Below are 12,595 nucleotides of genomic sequence, written 5' to 3'. Positions count from 1 at the left end.
ATTCTGTCAAGAAGAGAGTGACAAACACCAGGACCATCGAGGAGACGGAACTGAGGAGTTTCTGCACACATGGATCCAAGCTAGATAATCGGGTCGCCTATGGAGCTTTCTCTAAACAACTAGGATTAGAATAATCCGTCCGAATACCGGACCACCTCAGAGTTTATCGGACAGAAGTTCGAGCGATAAGGGAGGGGGCTGTGTGCCTTAGTACACATGTAACAAAGGCTACGATAAATATCTTCTCAGATAACCAGGCGGCCATCAAGTTAATGAATACGGCTATCCTAAGATCAAAGGTTGCACAGGAATACCAGACAGCTTTAAACAATATTCGCACCGTCTTCAATTGAAGGACATTTCAGGGTCGATGAGCTAGCCAGAAAAGTTACCAATCTTCCACTGTATGTAATCAGAGGCAAAACTGTGATACCAATGGCAACCTTCAAGTTAATGACATTATTAAAAAGGTCAATAGGTCATGGCAAGATGAGAACATTTGTATAACAATTAGGCTACTATGGTCGCAAATCGAAAAGAAAAACACAACGAAAGAACTGATGAGCCTCTCACCACACAAGGCTTGTAACCTACCACATATTCGCTTTTTTGAGTACCTAGTTTTATTTTTGCTCGACATAATTTGCTTAATTTTAAGAGCAAAAATTGTTCAACACTAAACACTATATGGTTCCAAGAATGATATAATACAAGATTCCGCATTCACGGCGGTGATGAAATTTCTCAAGTAAAAGTAAACCAAACCGAATGGGAGGATAAAATAAACTGCAAAATAGTAAAGTTTCTCAATAATAAATTTTTCAACAGGAAATGTGGTTTCATTATATTAAATTGCGAAATATATGATTTATAAAAAGAATTACTAGCGAAAATGTTAAAAAACGGCGAGTATTAGCAAATTTCTGTGCTTCTAAAGTTTCTGAGGCGTTGTTTACATTTACTTGAGAATTGTTAAAATCGGCAAATCCCAAGAAGCGGTTTCTGTAACGTGCCACATTTGTTCGCTACATCGTAATGTGATTTAAAGAGAAGCTGGCAGCACTCTGCAAGGTTGCAAAAAAATGTATGTTCCAGAAATATCTCTTGATATGACAGGAACTGCTTTACACTGCCAAGGAAAAAAATTGGCAAAACTCAACGCAATTTTTGCAACTTCAATCTTGCACTTTGTTATACTAAAATTATTTTTTTAGAGTACAATTAAGAAGTTTGCAATTTAGGTGAAACCTTGCAGAATTTTTTTAATTTTTGCACAAAGTTTGATGCAAAACCTGAGATCTACCACATTTTTTTTTTTTAATCTACCACATTTTTTTCCAGATTCTGCCACACAAGCTTTCGTGTTTCAAGTGAGTTGACCATTTGAACTCACTGCCACATCAACATAACCTAACCACTTATAGAAGATGCGTTTTTATTTTTTATAGTCTTTTAATCGATGATTGTTAATTATTATTTTTTTTACCTTTCACTGTCGCATTATTCAATTTAACTTGCATTGGAATTTTTATAATAAATGCATTTAATTATTTATTTTATAGACTTAAATTGTTTTTTATTGTCATAGTAAAAGCAATTAACAGTTAAGTTGTTGTTTTTAGGCAAGAGTATTTAAGTATGTGGTTATGCATTTTCATTCGTCGATAAATATGTATCTAAAAAGGGCCAATTACCAAAATTTTCTCACGAGATTTTTTGAAAATGCATAGGAAGGTTGGCGTTCTTGTCTCGTTAAACGGTAGTATTTGAAATATCAAGAAATTTTAGTATGACCATTACTAATTTTATAAGTTCTAAACTGAATTTCATTACCAACATTTTAACTAAAGAAAGGCCCGAATAAGACCATTAAGCTAAACCTAGAGGTAAAAGGGCTAGAGCGTAAAATTCAATGCTAAACTCGCCTGGTAACACTGGTTGTGTCCCCCAGAAAATATGCTGGTTAACTACAGTTAAAAAACTTCTGAAATAAATTTCAAGAGTCATTCTCGTACAGCCAAGGGTTAAAGTTAAAGAATTTATATGTATAAATGCAAATACTGAATTCTAAGTTCAAGATTTTGTTGCCTTTGTTGTAGTTCTCAATTTTAATTCTTATTTTTAACACTTTTTTTAATTAGTAAACCTTGGCCTTTGATCAGCTCTACTTTTCATTTAAATAATTCGAATTTAAATTGGTTACTACCACAAAAATATGTTAGCTCATTAAATTTGTAGTTGTATAAAAAAATTCGTGGCAACATTCACGGCCACGACTCCTCGGCGACATTTGTTGCAATTAAGCATTGACAGCCTGAGAAGAGTGTGGCCAACAATTTTCGCCTAATGAAAAGTACAATACGAAATACAACCAACAATGGGACGAAAGTAAAGCAAACAGACAGCAAACTATTTGCACATACTATTTACATACCTGCATACATGTACGTATATGTACATTAGATCGTGCCACCTTACAAACAAAAAAGTTTATTTGCCAGGGAATTTCGGGGGAAAAATTGTTTGGTCGAAATACATCTCTAGCAAAAGTTCATAGATTTTCAATGGCCTTTAATTTATTGACATTGGGTGGGTACCTTAAAGTGATAAGAACTGTGATCTGATGGATAAATACTAGAAGGCGAATTAACTTTGGATCAAAATCAATTGACTCTCCGGTATATCACACTAAAAAGAACCCAGTTTAAATGCTGAAGAAACGACGAAAAATTTTAAAAGGTGAATCCCACGTTCGACCAAAAAATAAAAAATAAATTGTTTCGAAATTCCATTGCAAATTCTGCGAACTTATTTTTCTGACATGGTCTAATGTACATGTGGATATAAATAATAGCTTGCAAGCATTGTTACTGATTTATTCGCATAGTAAAGCATTACTTACATACATATATGCAGGTACATAGTAGCAGCACAGCAGCTTAACCGCCGCGTGCAACAGAGTGCAACTGCTTGAAGGGATTGTAATGAAAAATTCACGCATATGTTGTTGGCTGCTACGTGATGAGATTCATGTATCAACTACTTTAGATGCGGCGGCAGCGAAGATGTTATCTGGCGAGCTTAACAAAACAGGAAAAATAAATAAATGGAATAAATGAAGTGAATTGAAACAGCTTGGCTTGAAGCAGAGCGATCAAGGCGAAGCCAATGTGAAGGACACAATGATTCACACAACAAAGGATGCAATAAGGCCCAGCAGCATACATGCACACAAACATACATACATACGTCACAGCAGCAACAGCAGCAACATGCAAAAGCCTGCATTGTTAGGTGTGTGTGTGTTGGTGTTCCTTGCGACCTTAGGGCCATAGCAGTAATGTTGCTGGCGACTTCTGGCAACAATGTAGTGCGTATGCAGCACAAACCTACATATATAAATACATACATATGTAGATATTGCGCTCGTCTTTTAGCCATTGTAAGTTCGTTATGTCAATTGCATTTACATTGCAAGCAATTGACAATTTTCTCTGCATAAGAAATGTGCAACAAAAAACAAAAACAGGCAACGCATCGAATTCGATTTAAGCTTCAACTGCCGGCAAGGGACAACCAAATAAAAAACCCAACAGCGGAAATTGATTTCAATGATTTATTGGTAAAATTCAATAGCTAGCAAATATTCAGCAACAGCAAACGCAAGTGCCCTGAGATAGCAAGCAGCGTGTTTTACTTTTGCAACATTGCGAAATTTTACAAATGCAACTGACAGCTGCGTGCAGCGCTTGCCGCGTGTTGCATGCCAAAGCAACATGTGACACACACACACACACACAATTGTGGGGTGGGTTTAATGTGACCAACCGTACTTATTTAGGAAGTACAGTACATATTTTTCGTACTTCGAAATACAGTCGAATTCACTTCTTTTCGATATTTTGTAATTCAGTCCCTGTACTTTTCCGATCTTCTGGACGATTGTCACATGGCCTGGGCGATAAGTTCGTTTAAACCATTAAATTCGCCGGAGACTGATGGCATCATACTTGCGTAACTGCAAAGGGTTCTCCATTTATGCGAACTGCGTGAAGACCGGGTATATTCCCAATGCTTGGAGGGTGGTCAGTGTTGCGTTCATCCCGAAGGCCGGAAAAGGCATGTTATGTTCCCGCTAGGCATTTTTGGGCCTATCAATCTGTCTTCGTTTTTACTAAAAATGCTAGAGAGATTGATCAACATGCTTATTGCAAGAAAGGTAACTCTCTATGGATCATTAGGAACCACACCTACACTGGCGCTTAACGTAACGTTGAACACGTCGTCTGCGGATATCGAAGACAGAATTGTAGCATCACAAACTTCTATTAGGCTAAGGCAAACCGGCTAGTAACACTCGGAAGTTCTAGAGGGCTTTGACTTCGCGCTGAACACGTAGATTACAAACTCCTCCAAAATGGCTCCCAGAAGCTCCTTCCCTACCTATATTCCCTCAAGAGAAGACTAGGTAGGGCGGGGTTGCTCGAAGAACGGACGGATTAAAAATTGGAGACAGTGTTGGTGGATGGGTCTTTTGTCCGAAACTCTCCAGTAAAAATATTTGCAGGCTTCCAGAATTCTGCAGTGTCTTTTAGGTGGTAATAGCAGCCATCAAAGAAGCGGTAGACTCATTGCTAAAGCGTGTGATGATGTGCGAGTACTTCTTAGTTAATTCTAGTTTTAGATTCTGGGTCACAGTGACTCACGCGAAACTGCGCTGCTGATGACCTGTCGTGATCTGCTCGCGGCGTTAACCTAACCCAGCCTAACAGCTACTTCCTTGAGCTATGAAATAGTTGGTCACATTAGGCCAGCCACACACTTGCCGCTTTATGTTGAATGAATTGCTGTGGGCTTAGTGGCATCTGTTGGCGACGACGGCGATCATGTCCGTAATAGCGATAGCGAGATAGCGTGGAATCGGTAAAACAAAAAATTATATCAGCGGCGGCGCATTGCCAATTCGGCTGACATATGCAAGTGTTGTTGTGTGTTTGGTTGTGTCTTCGGTACGTTTTCTTTCGTTTTTTTTTGGTGCTCACACATGTACGCATTTCATTGTGTTGCAGACACTTTTGATTTTTATCATGTCTACACGGCACAATGACAATTGCGCATCTTGTCAGTTGCACTGTTGCCCAAATATGGTGTTGCAGCAATGATGGACCGCAGTGAACTCAACTTGTTGGCACTGAAGTGGACTGGACTGTTCGGCAACGCTTCATCGCATTGTATACATACATATACGTATGTATGTTCGTACATTTGTAGTAGTTACTGTTGTCCTCTGTCCCGGCATATGCAATGAAATGCACCGCGAATGTGCTGCTGGGTGAACGGGAATTCGCAATTACAGCAGGTCATTACAGAAGCAGCAGCGTTCGCATTACTCGAGCGCTGAATAAATTGCATACGTAAGTTTTGCGACACTTTTTTATTTAAAAAAAAAAAACTAAAATAAATGGAAATAAATAAATTTTAAACGAAATTAACAGTTCGAGTTATACAAGATAAATCGCTTAATATTTATCTAGGCTCAGCTAAACATATTCGCTGGGTTTTTATAGTCTTCGATTTATTCATTTAGTAAGAGATACTCAAGAATTTCAAGCACCACACAAACTTAACTTTTGTAGCACTTACAAATGGATCTTCAGCAAAACAGCCTGTGTGGGTGCAATCATTCGAATAGCGCACCCTTTTGATCCTCAGTATTTATGTACAGTTTTCCTCTCGTTTGTTTAATATTCATACATTTTTCATAAAAATTTAGCATATTTTAAAACAAATAACGTGTAAATCCGATTTTAAATTTTTATAAAAATAAAAAAAAATCTCATCCATGGGATGCACTATCTTAACGGCCTGCTATAAATAAGTTAACAATATTTTTAGAAAAATTTCGGATATAAAGTTTTATAGCTTATTAAATGTTAGTATAATAAAGTGCAAGTTTCAGGTAGCTGTAAAATAGCGTTGATTTTTGAGTTTTTTTTTGTTCACGGTGCTACGCATTTACTCCCACGGAATTTTAGAGAAATATGGAGCTTGCACTTTGTTAACCCAAAATTTCATGGGCTAATAGTGAAAACTCCAATTACATGTCGGAGCCGTGGACGTTCCAAGCGGAGGAGAGAACGAGATCTGCGTTTATCCAACTCACGCCAAATATGCCTTCTTATGCATCGTGTATTTTCCTGTTCGATAAAAATATTTTCTAGCTGCAGTTGGCAGGAGAATAGGGGAATTAATAAACGAATCGATCAGCTATCTTTCAGCTTCAATAATTGCTCTAAGTTCAGGTACAGAGGTCTGGCAGACGGAAACTGAGGCAAGGGAGAGTTGTTGCAAGTACACTACCTGCCTTCAGATCTAACTTGAAGCCATCGGATTAGATGGCTGCTGAATCATAGTAGGAGGTCAGTCTGTTGTATCGTAAAATAAAATGGGACGCACCATCGCAGTGTACACCCAGTTCACAATGTCGGGCTTTAGGCATCATTTTCCCCCACTGCTGTTGTACAGACGCACACGGCAGTCACAGCCTTCTTGCAATGCTCTTTACATTGAACTGCCAAGTTAGTTTCCTGTCCAAAATAACGGCTAAATATCTAACTTCTTCATAGAAAGTCACACATCATTCACAGCATCACAGCATCATTCGAGGAAGGAAGTTGTAGGCGGAAATTTTTAACTTCCTTTGATAAAAGAACCATATTCCGGCAGTCAGCTCCCGCCGCCGGTAGGGCAAGGATTCCATCATCATCGACTGGGTGCTCGGCTTTGTCTTCTACACTACCTTCGTAGGAAAAGTATTCCCTTCATAATTGAAGTACGTTCTGGACGTTGGTCACTATATTTCCATGACTTTTTTCTGTCGTCTAGCATTTAAAGTTCTCCCCAATCCTATATTGCAGCCTCCTTCTTCTTATTACGACGAATACCACTCGTTTACCTCTTTAGATTCCTATTATATCGGTCTCACTTAGCATGAGTTGCGCCCGACTCAGCGTGACTCTGTTGGCGGCATCTTTTACTCTGCAGCTTCTTGACATTGCCTGTACCTGTCGGCGTCGGTACCTAATGAGCGTCAAGTGGAGAATAAACTGGCCGTCTATTTTGATTGCAGCTTTTCGACGTTGAGCATTCCTTGCATTGTCGGACGCACATTTTTTTGCTGCATTTTTGCTTTGCTACTTTGGGCGTGTGCGCATCTTGGCTGCAACAAGATAGTTTTCCGAATCGATGTTTGGCCGTCGGAGTGTACGTACCTCTAAAAACTTGATCGATTTTGTTTCTTGTTTTTCCATACAGAGACAGCCAGGTAGCTTCCTGGATATTTTTATGCTGGAACCTAGTACTACATACTAAAGTGTTTCGGGCCCGGAGAAGTCGATCAGCCGCAATCCTTTATCGGTCATTTCATAGTGGAGGCTGAGATTTCCGACAGTGGCGCTAAAGATCCCTTCCTTGCCTACCCTAGGATTGAAATCGCCAAGCACGGTTTTGATATCGTGTCGGAGCAGTGCTCATATGAACGCTCCGAGGGCTTATAGAAAATACCTTGGACGCCTCGTCCTTTCCTTCCGTCAAAGCGTGCGCGCAAATCAGCGAGTTGCTGAAGAATCCCACTTTGATGCGGATTTTAGCTATACGCTCGCTCACAGGGATGAACGGCAGTATTCGTCTACGAAGTATCTCTCCCACCACAAATCAAACACCGAATATTCGCTCCTTTACGTAACAGCTGCAATAGACGTCGCAAAGGCCCACTAATTTTTTTCTTGCCCTGTCCATTGTGTTTCTTGGATGGCGGTGATGTCACCGTTTGTTCTCCAGAGGACATGAATCAGTCGGGAACATGCACCTTCTTCTTTAAGGACATTTCCTCAAATGAGAGTCCTTTATGCTTTTTCCGTGGTGGTCATTAAAAGAGCGGGGTCTCATTTGAGACTTGTTTTCTTTTTCATCGATATTTTGTTTTTACGTCGCACTAACCATTGAGAGAAGGCTTATCCTGCCGTGATCAGTGCAAACAACACGATTTTCGTACTTGTAAATTAGACAAAATATACTCGATATACCATCTGCTTTGGAATCTTGTTGTTGTTTTTTTAAACCGTACTATTCTCTCCTCGTTTTTTTCGAGTGGAGGCTCCCATTCCTCAACTGACCAATAACCAAATCCAGTATTGTAACCGTTTGGTTGCTGATTTTTTAATGGAATTTTCAAGCCACATTCCGGCCTACCTGCCAGCATTTTTGATGCCGGCGCGAGGTCTCCCTTTCCCTCTTTTATGGCGTACGAATTAATATTAGCGCCATACTTTCCAACACTCGTGCAAAACGTGCCTTCTTTGGCAGGGCATCGCTCATAAACTTCTTCGGGGTGTTCTTAGGGTTCATCGTTCTTCTTCTCCAGTCGCACTAGCCACAAACTAACCACTGAATATCCCTTAGCCGTGAGTTGGTAAATTTGTTCACAGACCAGCCGGAGTACAAGCTTGTATGGCGCATGGGAAAATCGGAGTTTTAATATGTATATTTTTTTCAAAAAATTTCCAAAATTGGCACTGTGTATTACCATTGTCTGGAAGACACTTCACAGAACAACATATTTCCGAAGATGATAGCTTCACAGCAGAATCTCTGAAATCGTTCTCCTGAATCTATCCTTGGCCACGCAAACCCCCTGCAACTTACATTAAATTTAAATGATTTATGTATTCTTTTGGCCTTGAACTTCGATGATGACTCTTGCAACGAAGTGTACCAGCATGAAATACTAAAATTCACTCACTTTTTTCGCTTAAAACCCACATGACAACTCACAAAACTGCCAACCAATTGTCAAATGCGCTTAAAGATCTTTAAAGCCCATTCACGGCGCAGAGCTCGCTTACTGTTTTTGCCAACAATACAAAAGGGCAGACGTGAGATTTTTCGAAAACGACTTTCAATTTGCATAAATACGTCGAAAACAATCGCATTTCGATAGTAAAGAATGGCAGCAGCAAAAAAAAAAGTAAATAAAATAACACCAACAAAAAAATAAAGGGCAAAAGTGGTGGCGCAGCACTGCGATTTATTATAAAAAATTCAAGGTCCTTTTAGAACCAGCAGACAACTTAGCCAGTCATGCGCAGCCAGCCACTCATGTCGCGCCACTGCAGCTACGCACACACTTACCTACATAAATATAAATTGCTATATATTATCGGTGTCATAAGGCCTTGTCCGACTAGATATTGCTAAAGATTTCCATCCATTATTAACTGAAAGTGATTGGCCCTCAAGTCTTCATTCGAGGCGAGGCGATCCGCAAGCGACTTTTTTTATTCTGCAATTTCTGTTAAAATTTTTTATTTTTTTTATATATTTTTTTCATCTGTACGTTTTATTGTATGCGTTCTTCCTTTTACAGGCAACCATTCCATTGCAATCGTTTAACCTTGATTGTGCACGCCTCGATAGTGGCTTAGGCGCCGACAACAACAGCAGCAACATCAACGGCAATGGCACCCCGGCTGTCAAGCCAACTGTTGCCTATATGCGCACTTTATCGGCACCGACACCATACCACCAACAACACCAGCAGCAACAACAACAGCTGTTGCACGAACTTGTCGGAAAATCGCAGGCGGCACACAGTGGCGGCAAAGGCAATCGCAACAGTTTAGCAACATTTAATGCCACAACCGAGCAACATCAACATTATCATAATCTGACAAATTTACAATGCGGCAACGATGCGCTGACAACAAGTGCGCTAACAGCCGCGGCAAAAACAAGCTCGCCAACAGCGGCGACAGTATTGAAAATTGAAGAGACAACACCAGCAGCAGCAACGGGAGCTATGGCGGCTACGACAAGTGACTGCCGCCGACCAACGATGGCAATGACAACATTAAATGGTTGTGTCGCCGCCCAAGAAACCGATGAGGAATCACTTAAAAACAGGCGACAACGTCAATTGGAAAACGATATGGAAACAATGCGCGCTGGCACTGCAGCAGCTGCTACACAGTGGACACAGAGAGAAAGCCAAAACCAAAGTCAGAGTCAGGTCTACCAGCAGGAGCAGCAGCTGCTGGCAAACGCCGATAAAGGCGGCAACAACGGTGGTCACATTACCAGTAGCAGTGGCTTGGCGGCAATGCTGGCAATACCAAAACGGGAGCGCATTAATCATGCGACAATGACAACACCGTCTCCGGCCATAGCTGCTACAAAACTAGGCAACACAGTGCTGCTGCCATCCACACTGCTGACCTCATCAGCATCAAAGAGCAACGGCGGCGGCGGCGGCGTCGGTGGCAGCACAGCGGCGTCTTTGTTGTTAAACGGCAGCGATGTGACCAAAAAAGGATCCACCTCAACAATTTGGACATCTGAGGAGTCAATATTGCGGAGTGTTGGCGCCGTCGATGAAGACAATAAGTAAGTAAATAGAAAGAAATGAGTTTAAGTTTTAGAATTTAGGGGGCTCTTTTAAAACTAGATCAAATATTAATCAAGAGACATACAAATCCTTAACTTTGTGAGCGTATCCAATATGTATTGAGTTTTTCTTTCGTCACTTCATTTATGGAAAAACTAATTTCTCTTAAATTTCAGCTCTACTTCATCTTCGGCATGTGAGGAGGCCACTGGCGCGCTCAGCTCAGGCAAGTCGGGTATTTCGCTGGACTCCTCCGGCCTGGACAATGACAACAACGAAAGTGGCATTGGAACGGCAACGCCGCCAAAGGATAATTCATACTGGAAAAATCCGCACAACGACAACGAATCAGTCAGCAGCTTGGATGCCCTACGCAAAATGAAATTCCAGAAGAGTAGCTCAGTAGCTTCCTCAGATGACCCAGACCTCTTAGAGGTGCTCAGCTTGTGCGATGAGCCCCATGGCGGTGGCGATGAAGACATTGGCATCAATGGCGGCGATGAGTCACACGATGACATTGACGAGCAACGCCAACTACAGAGACCACCAACGGTTGCTACTACAGCAGCCGACAAGCTAAAACACAAGGTACAACTACAAAACCAGCAACAGTTGCAACAGCATTTGTTGCGCGCCGCACGTCAACGTCATCGTCAAAATCAACGTGCACGACAAGATGACAGCGATAACGTTGACAGCAATGATGCGCTCGAAACGGCGGAGGCTGCCGATGACGGCGTTGTGGATGTGGCCGATTTGGCAGACGAATATGATGAGGGCCACGATGAGTTCGAAGTGGGACCATACTACGAATGTGAGTGCAATGATGGCGATGCGAGCAGCGCTAGCGGTAGTGGCGGTGGCGGCGGCGGCGGCGGCGGTGGTGGCAGTCGCAGCGGCTCCACATCGGCGAACGATACGCTTGGTGGCAGCAACAGTGTGGTGCTGCGTCGCAAATTCAATGCCATCGTCGCCACAGCGCCAATTATGATGCCTTATGGCAGCGCAATCGGCGGTGGTGGCGGCGGCGGACGTGCACAGAAATGTCGTAGCCACTCGTTGGACACCACCTCACTGCCGGCCGTCTACTATCAATACTCACCACTGCAACATCAACATCCACAGCAGCATCATCCGCTGACGCGTAAATTGCATCAACATTTGCACGGACGTGGCAGGGAACGTGGACAGCTGTCGTTGGCATTGCGTCAGGAACCGTTCCAGTCTTTGCTATCGCCGACGCACTTTGCAGAGCTGCCTTCGCCGAGTAGTGCATCGCTGCATAGCGGGCATGAAAGTCTGGGCATACAAGAGCTAACAACCAAGTCAAACTCGGCGCCATTGCTGCTGAAGCAGGAAAAGACGCGACGCGATGACTTTGCCGGCCAGAAGTTGGTGAGTTGGAAATACATATGAAGTTAATTAAAATAGTTCATCACTCTCTAACTTATGCACAGACATGTATGTACATAAATATGTTGGTAATGACTTATTTCTTTATCTCTATTTTTAGACGCTGCGATATTCACGGTCGCAAAGTGATCGCTACTTAGCAGGTTAGTACAACGTATGATATACAAAGTAAAAAATAAAATGAAAAAAATAGATTACTTAGTTAATTGGTTAAGGGAGTGGTTAGTTAAATAAAATCTCCAACGCTGCGATGGCCAACAACTCTATTATGCGTTTACTATTAAAGAGCATGGAGGTCTGGCATTGATGTGCGTACAGTGAACGCTGCGTGTGGGATTTGCCTGCTGGTACTGGCAGCTTGGAAAAAGGCAAATAACACCGTGCAACAGTTAATTTTGCACCCACAAAAATCATTATACTCACGAAACGTAAATTTTTTTGTAGGAACTACAAAATTTCAAAGATATTACGTTGCAGAGAATTAAAAAAAAAGTCAAAACACACGAAACATTGAATATACATATTCACGAAGCTGTTTGTCAAATATGGTAAAACTACGCTTTTAGTTTTACCCTGTGACGGCATGATTTTTTAAAAGACTTTGAAATTGCAAAGATATGATTAATTCAATTTTTTTAGTTCAGTGCAATTTAGAATAACATAACCAAATTTAAGTCAAAATTCCGTAGAATTGAACAAATTCAAAGTTTTTGGTGCATAAGGATGAATAGGTATTGAAAA

At 41.3% G+C, this 12,595-nt stretch overlaps 1 protein-coding gene across 7 annotated transcripts in view; it reads left to right on the top strand.

The window, feature by feature from the left end:
* The window catches only part of LOC118737427 (rho GTPase-activating protein 7), a 396,184-nt gene that overhangs the window by 331,674 nt on the left and 51,915 nt on the right, over positions 1-12,595 (top strand). For all 7 annotated transcript variants that reach the window (XM_036467902.1, XM_036467901.1, XM_036467907.1 and 4 more), the window contains 3 exons: positions 9,425-10,440; positions 10,618-11,836; positions 11,955-11,997. In XM_036467902.1, coding sequence (XP_036323795.1) covers positions 9,425-10,440; positions 10,618-11,836; positions 11,955-11,997 — 2,278 coding nt within the window. The remainder of the gene's footprint in view (positions 1-9,424; positions 10,441-10,617; positions 11,837-11,954; positions 11,998-12,595) is intronic.

Source organism: Rhagoletis pomonella, unplaced genomic scaffold, assembly GCF_013731165.1.
Source record: "Rhagoletis pomonella isolate Grant_MI unplaced genomic scaffold, Rhpom_1.0 Rhpom_scaffold_00004, whole genome shotgun sequence".
Taxonomy (NCBI): domain Eukaryota; kingdom Metazoa; phylum Arthropoda; class Insecta; order Diptera; family Tephritidae; genus Rhagoletis; species Rhagoletis pomonella.
Note: the sequence above shows the minus strand (reverse complement) of the source record. Positions and strands in the feature narration are given on the sequence as shown.